Source organism: Vulpes vulpes, chromosome 12 (assembly GCF_048418805.1).
Source record: "Vulpes vulpes isolate BD-2025 chromosome 12, VulVul3, whole genome shotgun sequence".
NCBI lineage: Eukaryota > Metazoa > Chordata > Mammalia > Carnivora > Canidae > Vulpes > Vulpes vulpes.
In genome coordinates this window covers 134,287,077-134,303,778 of record NC_132791.1, presented here as the reverse complement: position 1 = coordinate 134,303,778, position 16,702 = coordinate 134,287,077, and the positions used below count along the sequence as shown (strand labels likewise).

General features: G+C 58.2%; 1 protein-coding gene across 2 annotated transcripts; it reads left to right on the top strand.

Annotated features, from left to right (window-relative positions):
• Positions 1-4,488: 4,488 nt before the first annotated feature.
• On the top strand, positions 4,489-16,483 carry ALOX12B (arachidonate 12-lipoxygenase, 12R type). 2 transcript variants are annotated; one of them, XM_026005193.2, is made up of 15 exons: positions 4,489-4,923; positions 6,590-6,794; positions 9,900-9,981; positions 10,076-10,162; positions 10,323-10,445; positions 10,640-10,743; positions 11,022-11,194; positions 11,411-11,554; positions 12,546-12,749; positions 12,984-13,070; positions 13,373-13,542; positions 13,682-13,803; positions 15,595-15,695; positions 15,849-16,019; positions 16,231-16,483. In XM_026005193.2, exons 1-15 carry the CDS (start codon positions 4,777-4,779, stop codon positions 16,408-16,410), a joined length of 2,100 nt encoding a protein of 699 aa, XP_025860978.1. In that variant the 5' UTR covers positions 4,489-4,776; the 3' UTR covers positions 16,411-16,483. The 2 variants fall into 2 exon arrangements, with proteins under 2 accessions (XP_025860978.1, XP_072588156.1); XM_072732055.1 differs by lacking the exon at positions 12,984-13,070 and having other exon boundaries at positions 4,597-4,923.
• The last annotated feature ends 219 nt before the right edge of the window (positions 16,484-16,702 follow it).

Here is a 16,702-nt window from a genome sequence, read left to right as displayed (position 1 = left end):
CGCTGTTCCATGTCAGGGAAGCAGTCATGAAGTCCCCTGGCCCCATCTCTACTGCCTCCGGCTTGTGGGGAGACCAACTGACTGGCACACAAACAAATCAATCCTTTCAGACATTTGCGGGTGGGGCTGGGAGACGCAACAGGGCGGTGCGTCAGCATGACTGGCGGTGGGGTGACGTTAGGTCTGGTGGTCAGGGAAGGCCCCTAGGGGGAGGTGCCAGCCAGTTGAGACCCAGATGACTGAACAAACCCACTGAAACAGCTTGGTGCTGGTGGGGTGGCAGGTGCCACAGACCATGTGTTCAAGGAACAGAGAGAAAGCCAGGGTAGCTGGGGTAAGGTGACTGAAGGGTGGATAGGAGAGAGTCATGCATAGTCCTGAAGTCCGCAGTACATCCTTGGATTTATTCCTTTTTCTTTTACGATTTTATTCATTTATTTATTCATTTATTTATTCATTCATGAGACACAGAGAGACAGAGACACAGGCAGAGGGAGAAATAGGCTTTCTGTGGGGAGCCTGATGCATGCGGGACTCGATCCCAGGACCCCAGGGATCACTCCCTGAGCCAAAGGCAGACACTTAACCAATGAGCCACCGAGACACCCCTTGATTTGATTCTAAGGGCAACATCATATTACGCTCTGGTGAGTTTTAAGCAGGAGAGTGACCCCATTTGATTTTTTTCCTGTGTCCTAGGGAGGTGGGGCTTGCCTTGCAGGACTTGGGGTGGGGTAAGCAGGGGGTGCCTCAGCAGCAAGGACTCAGCTTCCTGTGTGGGTGGCCATTGCGAGCCAACTCAGCAAGCTCGCATCCTTCCCAGAGACCTCTCCTGCTCCCTGGTCCACCCCAGGTCCAGGAGAACCAGTTCTTCAGCCTAGTGAACACCTACCCAGAGGCACGCAGTGTCCACGTTTTGGCCCTAAGTGGGGAGTGCCCCATCTGCGTTCTCATGCCTGGTCCCATCCATGTCCCCAGTCACGTTTGCATCCCTACCATCCTCCACTGTGCCTGTTTCCTTTAGGGACCTAATTCCCAACTCCAGACTCTTGCCCTCATCAAACCATCACTCAACAGCCATCACTCCTGGTGTTTTGGGGGGTAAAAACAGATTGGCAGAGGGAGACCTTATTGAGATTGTGTTATGATTTGAGAAGGCAGCTTTTGGGGGATGGAGGTAGATCCCCACGGTTTGTGGTGACACCCAAACACTTCTACACCATTAGCTCCCTGCTCTGCTTCCCCAAATTCCCCTTGCAGGCCCTCTCGTGCCCCTGCCTCCTCCACACACTTCACTGTGTGATTTTACCACTGGATTAGAAGGTCAAGGCGGGCCTCTCACCCCCACTGCCCAAGAGTCTGGTCCCAGAGGGGCCTGCAAGTGCCACTTCCCAAACTCCGAGGCCTCAATCCCCAGGCCACCCTGCCCAGCCCAGCTCCTCACCAAGATAAGCAGCCCCCTGGGGCACAGTCTCAGGAAAGGGGAGTGGCGCTACAAGGTCAGAGGAGGCTGGGAGAGCTGCCCTGCATGGAATTTGCATCTTATGATGCAAATTTGCACCATCAGGCTCCTAGCATCACCCCCCAGAGTCATCTGCATGGCTGAGCAGAGTCCAGGAGGGCAGGCCCGACCTGCCTGACAGCTCCTGTCCTCAGCCCAGGGCAGCCCTGTGCCCTGGCAGATGAGACAGCCCTCCCAGTCACCCGGCACAGGCATGACTACCCCCAGCCTTCTCCCCAGGCCAACCCCCCCCACCCCGTCCCCTTAACCCATTCCTCTCCCTTCCACATTGCCACCCACACCCCACCCCTGCCTGGTGCTTACCCCCTTTGAGCTCTCCTCTCTGAGTCTCCCCCTAATCCAACCCCATCTCTGATGCACTTCGCAGCCCTGACCTGGTCCTTGTCACACCAGCCCACCCAACCATTAGGAACCATGTTTGGGGCGGCTTGGGGGGCTCAGTCCAGTAAGCATTTGCCTTTGGCTCAGGTCATGACCCCAGGTTCATGAGATGGAGTCCTGGATCGTGTGGCATCGTTCCATATCAGGCTCCCTGCTCCGTGTGGAGCCTGATTCTTCCCTCTCTCTCTGCCGGCCGTTCCCCCTTCTCGTACTCTCTCTCTCTGTCAAATAAATAAATAAAATCTTAAAAAAAGAATCGTGTTTCAAGAGTCTCCCGGGTGCCAGGTACTGTGCCAGGAAGTGGGGAGAAAATCCAACCAAATGACAGACATTCTAGCTGGGAAGATGGGCATCAATTGAAAATCTTAGCCGGGGATCCCTGGGTGGTGCGGTGGTTTGGCGCTTGCCTTTGGCCCAGGGCACGATCCTGGAGACCTGGGATCGAATCCCACATCAGGCTCCCAGTGCATGGAGCCTGCTTCTCCCTCTGCCTGTGTCTCTGCCTCTCTCTCTCTCTCTCTGTGACTATCATAAATAAATAAAAATTAAAAAAAAGAAAAAGAAAATCTTAGCCATAAATAGTTAAATTTGGCTTTCTTTGATGAAGCCATTATCTTTTTTTAAAACATTTTATTTATTTATTCATGAGAGGCACACAAAGAGAAGCAGAGACACAGGCAGAGGGAGAAGCAGGCTCCATGCAGGGAGCCCGACATGGGACTCCATCCCAGGTCTCCAGGATCACACCTCGGCCGAAGGCAGGCGCTAAACCGCTGAGCCACCCAGGGATCCCCGATGAAGCCATTATCAAGCTAAGATCAGAAGGGAAGAGGAAACTAAACCAGGTCTAGGACGCAGAGTGGGACAGCATGTGCAAGGGCCCTGTGGTTGGAAGGGGGGGGTGCTTTGACCTCACTTCCTTGGTGCCTTTACTCAAAAGTCCCCTTGTCAAAGGCCACTTTCCTGACCCCTCTCTACCTAACGTTTGCTCTCTCATACTTTACAATTGCCTTCCTTCCTTTGTTTTTTCTCTCCAGCGCTTAATCACTATTTAATATAATATTTTATTGACTTTATTAGCAGGCTGTACTGTTTCCTCCACTACAATGCAAGCTCCAGGAGGAAGGGAGGGGATTTGCTTTGGGTACAGGGCACACTTAGGGCCTGACCTAGGGCCTGCTGGGCACACAGCAGGGGCTCTGTTAGCATCTGGAGCTGGCGAATGGAAGGCACCCAGGAGGAGCAAAGGGGACAGTGGTTGGGGACAGACCTCAGAGACAGGCCACAGGAGCTAAGGGAATGGATGAGGTCATTATCTAGAAGGTCAGAAGGAGCCACGGCCAGGCCTGAGCTGGGGTTGGATGGGGTGAGGGTGTCATTTCACTCCCCATCTCCAATCACATCCCTGTCCCTAATTCAGCTCACCCTGAATTGCAACCTCATCCCCATTCCTCCCCCAATCCAGAACCTACTGGAATCTTCTCTCCATCTCACAATCCCAGCACTCTTTGGCTCTAAATTGGCCCTGGGCATTGTGTGACCTTCCCTCAATGGTGGCCAAAGGGTGACACCTCAGCAGGGGCCTGGGCTGGTGCTTCCTGGTTGGCAGGAGCTGCCCCCCGGAGGCAGGAGAGAGGGCAGGTCTGAGGGAGCCCAGTGGGTGGGAGCCCCCTCATTCTCCTTGAGAGTAGAACTCCCACCCTCTCTCCTAATCTACTCAGGGTCCTGACACCAAGTCAGCTCGATCCTGGGGCCTCGGCCCTAGCCACTCCTCATGGCCCCCACCTCAGTGATTCTATCCCAAAAGCACCCCCGACCCTGACCCCAACTCCCTTCCTGCTCTGGATTTTCTGCAGAGCACATAATATCCAAGCCCACCACAGACAAAACGCTTGTCCCCTTCTCGCCCATCTGCAGTAGTTCTGTGAGCACTTCATTTTTTCTCCACATCTGCAGTGCCTAAAACAGAGCCTGGAACGCTGGGTGCTCCCTGAACTTCTCCTGAAGGAACGAAGGCAGAAGGAAGCAATGATTTAGTTCCGAACCCACTCAACTCTGTTAGGATTGTGCTACAGATTACATGTCTGCCCCTTGGCTTACTTCTTGTGGTCCCAGTTTCTCTGCAATTGTCACTACTGTCATTTGTACATCCGTCCCTCATCTCAGCTGATCCTGGTCCTGCTGGAAGGGACGGCACTCTCTCCCCCAGCCCTGATCACTGCTCCCTGGAGCCTCTCTGCTCCCTACAGCCCAAGCTCCACTTGGGCATCTACCACTCTTCGTCTCAAGGGCTCTGGGCCCTGGGACAGGATGGGGACGGGCTGGTCCCATGTGCTGTCCCTCGTGTGTTGGCCCCCACCCACTGCGTGTAGGGGGGTAACCCGCTGCCCAGGGATCTGCTCAGCAGGGGTGTCCGGTGCTGCAGCCCATGGGGGCGGGCAGGAGGAAGGCGCTTATTAGGGTGATAAAGATCTGGGGGCCCCTCCCAGCCCTGTCCCCTCACTTCCCTGGGGCCCCGGCTCAGGCCAGACTGGCTCTCCCACCCTGAATCCTCCTTCATCCAGGCATGTTCCATCCACCCTCTCAGAAGCCAGCCCAGCGCTGCGCTGTCTGCTGTCCCTCCCCGCGGCTCCTGGAGGCCTGGCGGCTCCCCTTCGACTTCGCCCCGCCCTGCTCGCGCTCCCCGCCTCTCCAGGCTCCTGGCTGCCCGTGGGCCAGACGTCCCTGCCTCACCTCTCCCTCTGGGAGACTGGCCCCATCCACCTCCCTGCGTCCAGCTTCCCCTGCCAGGCCTGGGCACCCCCGTGTGGCCCCCCACCCCAACCCACGGTGTCCAGACTCAAGCCCTCCCTCATACCCCCTGAAGAGCAGCCATGGCTGCCTACAAAGTCAAGGTGGCTACGGGTACCGACCTCTTGTCGGGCACGATGGATTCCATCTCACTGACCATTGTGGGGACCCAAGGAGAGAGCCATAAGCAGCTGCTGAACCATTTTGGGAGAGACTTTGCAACTGGGGCGGTGAGTATGTGCGTGTCTGTGTGAGTGTGTGTGTATGAAGTGTGTGAGTATGGTGTGTGGTGTGTGTATGTATACAGCATACGTATGTGTGTGTGTCTGTGCACGTGTGTCTGTGCGGTATATGTGGTCTGTGAATGTGCATGTGTAATGTGTGTGGTGCGTGTGAGTCTGTGTGTGGTGTGTGCAGGTATGTGGTATATGTATGTGTGATACGCGTGGATGTGTGTGTTATATATACGTGAGCGTGTATGTGGTATGTGGCATGAGTGTGATGAGTGTGAGTGTGGTGTGGTGTATGCGTCTGTGTATGTATGTCTGAATGTGTGGTATGTGTGTATGTATGTGTGGTGTGAGCGTATGTGATGTGTGTGTGGCATGTGAGTGATGTGTGCAGTGTGGGAACATGGGGCATGTGAGTGGGAGTGACTGTGTGTGTGTGTGTTGTGTGTGGGGTCTGTGTATATGTGTGTGTATGTGTGGTATATGAATGTATGTGTGCATGAGTGCATGTGTGGTGTGAGGGTATGTACGTGTTTGTGTGTGCTGTGTGTGTATGGGTTGTATGTGTGTGTGTACTGTGTGTGAGTGTTTGTGTGTGTGTATGTTGTGTATGTGTGTGTGTCGGGGAGCACGAGGTGGGACGGAGGTGTGCAGGGGAGGGAGGCCGTGGGCAGGAAGAGATGGGACACTATGAAGGACTCTGAAAACTGTGGCTTCAGGGGGGCTGTGGATGCCCTCCCCCCAGATGAGGCTCCCAGCAGTCCCTGCTCTCTCAGCCGTCCTGCCTCACCCCTGCTCTAGCACCTCTCACCCCTTTGTGGTCACTTCTCATCTCTCCCACCCTGTCTCACCTCATCTCATCTCTCTTCCTCTTCATCACTCTCCCCCTTCCTCATCCCTCCCCATGTCTTCTCCCCCTCCCTCATCTCTCTCATTTCAGGCCCCCCCTCCCTCGAGCCCTCCCCTCACATCCCTCCCCACAGCCTCTCCCTCTCCCTCATCCCTCTCTGTCCCATCCTCAGTCTTCCTAAGTTAACTTGCATCACAACTGGCTTAAAAGCACATGGGATTATCTGTGATTTAAAATGGCATCAGACCAGCCTGTCCAGTGGCACCTGCCAGCTCCACGATGGAAGGCGCTCTTTGCCACCCCTTGGCCCTGATTCTCAGTCAGGTTGAGCCACCCGCTGCTATGTCATCTTAGTAGGTCACTCTGCCCCTATGGCCATGTCTGTATCTCCACATCTTCATTGATAAGGAGGAGGAAAGGGGGCTGGCTGCACCACCTCTGTCCATCTAAGACTGTAGGAGGTCTAGGGGGCCCAGGACCCCACTTGGGCATCTTTGTAGACCTGCCTCTGGGGGCCTGCATGGCTTCCGCAGCCTCAGGTGGCTGAGGATGGGGGCTGAGGATGGGACCTGAAGAGGGTGCCTAGGAATGGGGGGGGTATTGGTGTCCTGCTCAGCCCTGGGTAGATGGACCCAGCAGGTGACCCCCCACCAATGGAGGGGGGCAAGTGTCCTGCTCAGCCCTGGGTAGGTGGGCCCCGTAGTTGCCGGCCCATTGGAGAGGAGAGCCCAGCGATTGGGTCTCCAGGGAGCAGACCCTGGGTGAGGGGCCGGACAGGTGGGGGTCCTGGCACTCATTGGGGCCTGTACCTGCCAGGTGGATGAGTACACCGTCCGCTGCCAGCAGGATCTGGGGGAGCTCATCATCATCCGCCTGCACAAGGAACGCTACTCCTTCCTACCCAAGAACTCCTGGTACTGCAACTACGTGCAGATCTGTGCACCCGACGGCCGCATCTACCACTTCCCCGCCTACAGGTGGATGGATGGCTACGAGACCCTGGCCCTCAGGGAGGCTACAGGCAAGCCCTGAGCACCCCACCCCTGCCGCCAGGCCCCCAACTCCCACATGGCTTTCCCCTGCCGGGTCCAGTCACTCTGGGGCCAGCCCTGTGGGAACTCCTGGGACCACCTGCCACCCTCACACATCACCCTCAGTCACTGGCCCTGCAAGACCCCAGCACCGGGCTGCACCCTGTCGGGACAGAAATGAGGGCAGCTGAGGGCCACCCTCAGGACCTCAGGTCTTGGCTGAAGACAAGCGTACTCTCTACCAGCTCCCCCTGCAGTCTTGCCACCGCCCCCCCTTCTTTGGGTTGGGACACCTGCCAGGCTACAAAGACCCCTGGCTGCTCTGAGTACAGCCTGGGGGAGGGGGTCTGTTCATGCCAAATAGCATGTGTTGCCACTACAGCAAGACTCCCCGGTACTCCAGTGGGGTCTGTTCCTGCAACAGGATGCCTTGTCCCTCTGACAGGACTCCCCCCCCCCCCCACCAGCTCCTGCCTGTTCTGTTCAGAAGCCCTGTTCAGAAGTTCACCTGGGTGGGACTGTGGTTGGTGGTGCATAACAGGAGGCTTGGCACCTTATTATAAGAGCCCTGGGTCTCCAACCGGGCAGTCTTTAGAAGGCTGGGGTGCTCTGTGGCTCCAAGGGCCTCTGTACTCCTCCATCAGGACACCTGATGTCTCTAATGGGACTCACTGCTGTTCCGAGGGGCCCTCCTTCACCCAGTAAGGCTCCATCATGGCCCAGTAGGAGCACTTGTTGATTGTAGATTGACTGGGTGTTCTTTAGCGTCCGGTCAGGGCTGCTGGCTATTATTCTGGTCACTTGGCTACTCCCTTGGAAAAGGGACAGGGACTCTCAGCTTCGTGTGCCCACCCCCGCCACAGCCCTTGTCTGGCGGGCTTGGGTCGGTGTCCTAACAGGTGGCATCTGGTCCTCTTTTGTCCCCTTGGCTCTACCACCCAGCTTCTGTTGGCCTCCATCAGGATGGGCAGGAGGGGAGGGCACAGCCAAAGGGGTCTGGGGGTTGGAGATGCGTCCTCCCAGCAGCTGACCAGTCTCTTGCACTTGTTGTTTCCCTGGCAGTGGGGACACAGAGCCTGAGCTGGGGACAGAGGCGGGGGGCAGAGTGAAGCAGGGCTGGAGGAGGATGGGGAGGCCAGGGGGAGATTCCCCCCCTCCCCGGGGTGGGGGGGATGCAGAGCATCGTCCCACAGCAGCAGGTCTGAGTGGCAGGGAAGCAGGGGAAGGGCAGGATGATGCGGGGTGGTGGTGCAGGAATGGCGCTGGGTGGAGCAGCTGTCCTGCAACAGCAGGGCCGGGAGGCTTGAGTCACCTACTGGGCCCTGGAAGGAGTCCGCCACCCCCCAGGGGAAGCCGAGCTGCATCTCTGGCTTGCACAACCCCAGGGGGCACTGTTCACCCGGAACACAATGTGAGCTGAGGCAGATGGAGGAAGGGGAAGGGGTGGAGAGGGCCTCAAAGAAAGAGATGGGGCTGCCAGCCAGGACCCTGGACAGAGATGGGCCGGGTGCGGATCTCTGCTCCACCCCCTACTAGCTGGACAGCTGGGTCTACTTCTGAATTATTATTGTTATTTATTTATTATTATTTAATTTACTCACGAGAGACACACAGAGAGGCAGAGACACAGGCAGAAGGAGAAGCAGGCTCCCTGTGGGGAGCCTGATGCAGGACTCGATTCCGGGACCCCGGGATCATGCTCTGAGCCGAAAGCAGATGCTCAACCGCTGAGCCACCCAGGTGCCCCTACTCTTGAATTCTAAGCCTCAATGTTCTCCTCTATAAAATGGGGCTAACAGCAGAGCCTACGTCATATGGAGGACGCGAGAATCCAGGTACATAGCCTCTAAAAGTTTTAGTTTTTTTTTTTAAAGATTTTATTTATTTATTTGAGAGAGAGCACACACACCTGGGGGAGGGGCAGAGGGAGAAGCAGCCTCCCTGCAGAGCAAGGAGCTGGAAGCAAGACCCGATCCCAGGACTCCCGGGATCATGACCTGAGCAAGAGGCAGATGCTTAACCACCTGAGCCACCCGGGAGCCCCTAACATGAGCTTTAAAAGGCTTACCAACTCTTGGTGGTTGTGGATGGTGGGTGAGTGGTCAGAAGCAGACTGCCTTGGATCAAATCCCAGCTCATGCTCTCTTTCTGGGTAACATTGGCTGTTTTCTCCTAGTAAAACAAACACCATGATATCATCCCTCAGCTGAAATTTTTGGGGTTGAGAATGTCTTAAAATTCAGATTTCAGGGGCACCTGGGTGGTGCAGTGGGTTAAGCATCCAACTCTTGGTTCGGGTCAGGTCGTGACCTCAGGGTCCTGGGATAGAGCCCTGCATCACTTCCCTGCTCAGCGGGGTGCCTGTCATTCCCTCTCCCTCTGCCCCTCTCCCTGCTCATGCTCTTGCTCATGGTCTCTCTCCCAAATGAATAAATTTTAAAAAGAGAGAAATGCAGATTTCATTTAGAATATGCGTGTATAAATACATCTATATCTGCCGATTGCATTCACACAGTCCACACGTTACATGATGTACCCACCAGGGTACCCCCTAGTCAACTCTGGCAGAAACCACCAACGGCTACACCAAGTGAGTTCAGTAAAAACTGTGTACGGCCTCTGGTAAATTCAGAGTAGGTTTTGCTGACCGAGGAATTTGGGCCAAAGGTGTGAGAAAAACAAAGTTGATTTCTATGGTCTTCCTGGTTTTGGAATTGTGGAGAAGGGATCGCAGGCTTATATATAAGGGTCACCTGCCTTGTGAGGTCATTACTGGGTGGTCATCAGAGTGTCCAGAAAGTGCCTGGTGCCTCCGACTTGCCACACAACTGCTCTTGATTGATGTTTTAGTGGGGCCAGAAGAGGGCTTCCCTCGCAGCAGCAAGCCTCGCTCCAAGGTTAGAGTGAGTGGGAGGAGGGTGCTCTTTGATCCTTCTGAGTTTTGGGGAGGACACACGCCCCCCTCCCCTAAGCCCTCCCCATCCTTGTCTGTGGAACCCCAGAGCCAATCTACAGGGCAGGAGCTGAAGTCTGATCCTGGAATTCAGGCAGGGCTGGGGTCAGACCCTGAGCCTCCTCTATGGTCTCCCCTGCAGGAAAGACGAGAGCAGAAGACACACTCCCCATCCTTCTGGAGCACAGACAAGAGGAGATCAGAGCCAAGCAGGACTTCTACCAGTGAGGGCAGGGAGGCCCGGTGGCGGGGGTGATGGCTTGGCCTTCCTTCCTGGGGCTGGAGCACCAGGGCCCACCCACTCCCTTCTCTTTGCAGCTGGAGGGTGTTCGTTCCTGGCCTGCCCAACTACGTGCATATCCCCAGTTACCGCCCTCCTGTCCGGAGAAACCCCAACAGGCCTGAGTGAGCACCTGCGGCTGCCCTGGGGCCCCTCCCGTGCCGGATCCCTGGGCAGGGATCGAGGGTGCACCCCTGCACTCCCTGCCCCCCACCCCCACCCTGCGCCTGGCCCCAGGTGCCTGGCCCCAGGTGCCCGGCCCCAGCCCTGCGCTTCTTCCTACAGGTGGAACGGCTATATCCCCGGCTTCCCCATTCTCATCAACATTAAGGCCACCAAGTTCCTGGACTCAAACCTCCGCTTCTCCTTCATCAAGACCGCCTCCTTCTTCTTCCGTCTGGGGCCCATGTGAGTGCGTGAGCGAGGGGTGGTGTGGGCACCTGCAGGACACCTCTGTCCCTGCTCCACCGCAGCCCCCCGCAGAGGTGGCTGCCCAGACCCCTGGACGCAGAAGGACCCGGAGCGGTGGCGCCAGAGCCCCGAGGGCCAGAGCAGAGAGGGCAGCCTGTCTGATCCCCTCCCCCTTGAACCCCGTCTCCTAGGGCGCTGGGCTTCAAGCTCCGCGGCCTGGTGGACTGCAAGCAGTCGTGGAAGAGGCTGAAGGACATCAAGAAAATCTTCCCCGCCCACAAGTCTATCATCTCCGGTACCTGGGCGGGGGGCGGGGCACGGCGGAGCGGGCCAGAGGCGGGACGCCCCGTCGGGGCAGCGGGACCCCAGGAGCCAGCCGGGCACCCGGCCCTAATGGGCGGCTGGGCGGGCGCGCCCTCTGGCGGCCTCGGGGGAATGCGGCCCCGGGGGAATGCGGCCCCGGGCTCACCGAGACGCTCAAGGGGAGGTGGGGGCTTCCTGGCCCCGGTGGTCTTCGTCCTGGGCCCAGGGGGACCCGGGCGCGTGGTGACGCCCCCGTGGTCCCCCACCCAGAGTACGTGGCCGAGCACTGGACAGAGGACAGCTTCTTTGGGTACCAGTACCTCAATGGCATCAACCCAGGCCTGCTGCGCCGCTGCACGCAGATCCCTGACAAATTCCCGGTCACAAATGACATGGTGGCCCCATTCCTGGGCGAGGGGACGTGCCTGCAGGCGGAGCTGGAGGTGAGGCCTGAGCCGGTGGAGATCTCTCCTTCCCTGGCCCCCGGTCTCTCCACTCCCACCTTTGCCATCTGCAGAGTCCCATCTGCGGCTGTATTCCCCACCAGGATCCTCACCCAACCCTGCATTTGGGGGACCAGGATGACCTTCGCCCAAGGTGTGGGTCACAGGTGCGCCATGTTGGCGCCCACCTGCCCTCTCATTGCGGCCCTCTTCCAGAAGGGGAACATTTACCTGGCGGACTATCGCATCTTGGACGGCATCCCCACCATCGAGCTCAACGGGCGGAAGCAGCATCACTGCGCCCCCCTCTGCCTGCTGCACTTTGGCCCCGAAGGGAACATGATGCCCATCGCCATCCAGGTGCCTAGAATGCAGGCCTGGGGCTGCTGCGTGAGCACATTGCCAATACAAGATGTGTGTGTGTGTGTACCTGTTTGTGTCTGTGTGAGTGTGCATATCTGCATGCTCGTGTGTGTCCACGTGAGTGTACATCCTTGTGTGTGCATCTGAGGATGCGCATATGTTTATGGATGTCCCTGCTTGTCCCTGCATGTGCGCATCATTGTGCTACCACCGTGTGCTTGGTGCCCGTGCATGAACTTGGCTTCCAGTGGCTGCCCTTGTGTGCAAGTCCCCGTGTGTGTAGAGTATGCGTGCTGTGTATATATGTGCACACATGACCAGATGGGAATGTGCTTGCTTTGCTCGAGCTGTTGTCTTTGGGTCCATTCATCCAGTTACTTGATAAACCAGCTCCTGCTGTGGGCCAGGCCTCTGCTGGAAAGATACTGGGCTAAGCGGACTTAGCCGCTGCCTTGACAGTCGCCTGGCATGAAAGGGGAGTGAGGTGCTGTGTTCCCAAAGGTCTCCACCAGTGTCACCTCCAAATTAGAGAGAGGCACCTGTGTGGGCCAGGGGTGGGGGTGGGATCAGCCAAGCCCCCGATGCTCCTGGCTCATTAATAGAACACCAAAAGCTAGATTGCAGCGACTCTCTCTGCCCCGGGGGTCTGGGCGCCCTTGTGCAATGCACACACAGCTTGCACAGCTGAATGTGGTGCCTGTGGGGTTGAAATAAGAAAATCTTCTCAAAGAAGGGAACTTGCGAACTGCTTCTTGAATGAATGGGAGCTGAGAGAGGTAGAGAGAGGGAGAGGAGGAAGCAACTACAGGCAGAGGGGAGAGCAAGAGCAAATGTGAAGAGAGAGAGCAGGGCCCTGGTGTGCTCGGGACCAGAGGGCCTAGAGTGCACAGAGTGGCTCACTCTTCTCTGCCTCCTTCTCTCAGTGGCGGCCCTTGTGCGGGTATGTGCCTCTGCCCTCACCTAACTCTCCGTCCTTCCCCATCCCCAGCTCAGCCAGACCCCTGGACCTGACTGTCCCATCTTCCTGCCCAGCGACTCAGAATGGGACTGGCTGCTGGCCAAGACGTGGGTGCGCTACGCCGAGTTCTACTGCCACGAGGCCATCTCCCACCTGCTGGAGACGCATCTCATTGCGGAGGCCTTCTGCCTGGCCATGATGAGGCAGCTTCCCATGTGCCACCCCCTATACAAGGTATGGATGTGGCCTCAGGACCCCCCCACCTCAGAAAGGCACCTGGCTCACTCAGCAGTCAGGGGGGCCCCAGGGAGACTTGGGGAGGTAGGTGGGGACTCACGAGGGAGGGTTTGGGTGGGGCCCCCCCAAAGCAAGAGGGTCTGATACTGCACAAGGCAGAGGTGGGTGGGTGCTGAGGCCCTTTGGGGCTAACTGTAGTCCTCCCTCCTCATCCTCCTGCTTCCTCCCAAGCTCCTCATCCCCCACACCCGGTACACCATCCAGATCAACAGCATTGGGCGGGCCCTCCTCCTCAATGAGGGGGGGCTGTCAGCCAGGGTAAGACTCCTGCCCCAACCCCAGCAAGACATCTGCTGCCTTTCTGGGCCTTTGCCCTTAGACTAAAAGTAGGATTTCCCACTTGCCTTCAGATCACAAGGGGGCATGGTGGGTGTGGACCAGTGGAAGTGGGTGCTGTGCCTATGAAGGTGCACTGGGGTGCTGGCCCAGAGTGGGGGAGCTCCTGGGGCTGGGGCTGGGGCTGGGGGAGCACTCACTGAGTGTGTGCGGTGGGTGTGATCCTCAGAGGGGAGGCCCTGCCAGGACCCTGCTGGCCTCAGTGGCTGCATCCCCCCAAACAGGGCATGTCCCTGGGTCTGCAAGGCTTTGCTGAGGTGATGGTGCGGGCTCTGTCAGAGACAACCTACGACAGCCTCTACCTCCCCAATGACTTCGTGGAGCGCGGGGTCCAGGACCTGCCGGGATATTACTACCGCGACGACTCCTTGGCAGTGTGGGACGCACTGGAGAGGTGAGGCTGGGCGGGCAGCAGGGTGAGTGCCCTGGGATGTTGCAGCTCCGGGGCAGCCGAGACCAGGGCATCCAGGGGGAGGTGGGAGGACCTGTGCTGGGGAGGGAGAGGATGCAAACTGAAGCCTGTCCCTGGTCAGGTACGTGACAGAGATCATCACCTACTATTACCCATGTGATGCGGCTGTGGCAGGTGACCCGGAATTGCAGTCCTGGGTGCAGGAGATATTTAAGGAGTGCCTCCTAGGGCGTGAAAGCTCAGGTATGGGCCTGGGTGCCGGGCACCCGCAGGGACATGGGGCTAAGGGGTGGGTCCTCCCAGATCATGTCATGCTGGGGGCAGAGGGAGCCAAATCTCAGAGAGGCTGGGGAAGGAAAACTGTGTGAACTCAGAGCCTGTGGGGCAGGGTCATCTCTGGGGAGACCTGGGGGGCCCCCAGTCCCTCACCCTGAAACGAGCCTTTGTGGCCTGAGAAATGAGCTCAAACAGGAAAGAGTAGAGTGTTCTGGAGGCCAGGGAGCTGGTGGGCTCCAGCAGGACGGGGAGCATCCTGGAGTCAGGCCGCTCAGGCACCACCCAGCAAATATTTAGTGAGCATCTATGTTGTGACAAACGCTGTGCTGGTTACTGGAAGGCAAAGGGAATGAGACGGGAGAGGTGCCTGCCTTCAAGTCTTGGGGGGTGGGAGGGTGGTCCACTCAGTAGAGGGGCAGGTATGTTATCTTAGGACTGCTACAGTGCAGGGTGGGATGGGTGGGGTGGGGGTGCATAGGAGCCAGAGGAGGCACCTGGCCCAGCTGGAAGAAACGGGGGAGAGCAGGGGGTTGCAGCATGCTAAGATCTGGCTGAGATCTAACATCTGGCTAGCGCCTGCAGGGATGAGGAGGTTAGCCTGGAGGTGTTAGAGAGCTCTGAGTGGGAAGGCAGAGTGGGCAGGGGGAGTTCCGGGAGCTGCTTAGAGGTCCCTGCATCTGTGCTGAGGATTGGAGTTGGCTGGGGCTCTCCAATGGGCTAAGCTAGGGCTAAGCTAAGGCTGAAGCACGGGCAGCCACCCTTCGCAGGCCTGGTTAGAGATGTTGGGATTACCCTGAGCACCAGAGGGCGCCATCGAGGTGGGTAGTGTGCAAGGAGATCAGGTTTGCACCTGCCAGGCTGCACCTTGCAGTTGGGAGACAGTTCAGGAAGCTGCTGTCTGTCTGGAACAGGGGTGACAGGAAACTGGCTAGGGTGGCAGTGGCAGGAAAGCAGAGGATTGCCGAGCTAGCCAGGAGATAGAGATAAATGACAAGCCTTGGACACTGGTTGGGGTTCAGTGGTGGGTTTGGAGGGAGGGGCCAAGGATGACTTCCAGGTGTGGAGCTATCATAGCTGGGTGGGTGGTGGGTGTCATCCTGTGAGTTGGGGGCCTGGAGAGAGGAGTGGTTTGGGGAGGAAGACGATGGTGTTAGGCTTCTGGAACCTGGTGGCAATGGGAAGGAGAAACAAGCAGCTTGGTTACATGTGAGACCAAGAGTCAGGCTACTGGCATGAGTGCAGAGGCTCAGAAGAGTGTGCGTGTGTGTGTGTGTGTGTGTGTGTGTGTTTGTGTAGTGGGGTGTGTGTGTGTGATGCACTTTCCAGGTCAGGAAAGCAGGGAAAAGCCTAGTCCAAAGCCTAGTCCCTCCTGTGTCCTGGGACCAGAGAGGCCCCCCTAAGGGAGCTGGAATAAAGATCTCAGGGCCCCACCTCAGGCTGGTGCCCTGAGCAGCCCTGGAGAACATCTGGCCGAGGACTTTGGGGGCTGCCTCCCAAGGCTTGTGCCCTGGACGGTGTGGGCGAGGTGAGTGGGGTTGGGTTGCGGTCACAGGAGGGCCAAGCAGGTGGAATGAATGGGCAGCACTACCCCGAAGTGGCCCCTAGGAGCAGGGGCAGGACAACGGGGTGGGGGTGGGGGGGTGGGGGTTGGGGTGGGGACACACACACACCCACACACACATAGGACCTGGGCTTGCTGGTGCCTTCTGCTGGCCACGCGGGACCAGGGCAGGACTGACGCCCTCTCCCCGCCCCCAGGTTTCCCGCAGTGCCTGCAAACTGTGCCAGAGCTGATCCGATATGTCACCATAGTCATCTACACCTGCTCCGCCAAGCACGCAGCTGTCAACACAGGGCAGGTGCCTGTGCTCCCCAGCCCCAGCCCCAGCCCCAGCCAGGCCTCCCCCCACGTTCCAGCCTCACCCCCCAGCTCAGTTTAAACCTCAGAGTCCCGGGGTGCTCGCTCTGTGACCCAGAACCCCTCCTCTACCTGTTCCCCGCCCCCACCGCAGCTGGAGTACACCGCCTGGATGCCCAACTTCCCCTCATCCATGAGGAACCCACCGATGCAGGCCAAGGGGCTGACCACCCTGGAGAGCTACATGGACACGCTGCCAGATGTGAAGACCACGTGCATCACCCTGTTGGTGCTCTGGACACTCAGCCGGGAGCCCGACGACAAGGTGCTCCAGGGGGCCTCGAGGTGCAGGCGGGGGTGGGGGGGCTACTCTGAGTACAGGCAGAGGGAGGGCTGGGAGCTGGGGGCGGGCGACAGAAGAGGAGGTGTCCAGGGTGCAGAGGCAGGGGCAGAGAGGGTGCTGCAGGGGCAGGGCAGAGGGGTGGCTGGGGGGGTTGGCAGCAGGCGGTTGCATCTGCCCGGTTCTGTGTCCGCAGCGGCCCCTGGGTCACTTCCCTGACATCCACTTTGTGGAGGATGCCCCGCGGAGGAGCATGGACACCCTCCGGCGGCGCCTGGCCCAGATCTCGCACAACATCCGCCAACGCAACAAGTGCCTCCCGGTCCCCTACTACTACCTGGACCCGGTGCTGATAGAGAACAGCATCTCCATCTAGGCTGGCTCTCCCGCCTCGCCTCTCCCAGCCTGCACCTGTTTTCAAAAAACAAAAAAATTTTCACTTTAGACATGCCTGGCCTGTCTGTGCACCTGGCCATTTACTGGGGGCCCCATGGGGGTGCAGGCTGGGGCCATGCCATTCACCAGAGTGGGTCTGGGTAGGCTCAGGGCAGCACCAGGCCCTAGGTCCCACCCTCATGTCCCATGAGATGCAGGCCAGAAGGCTCTGGAAGGTGCTTGATACCCTGACCCCAGGCTCCTGAGTGAAGTGCTGGCAGGTGCCAAGGTGC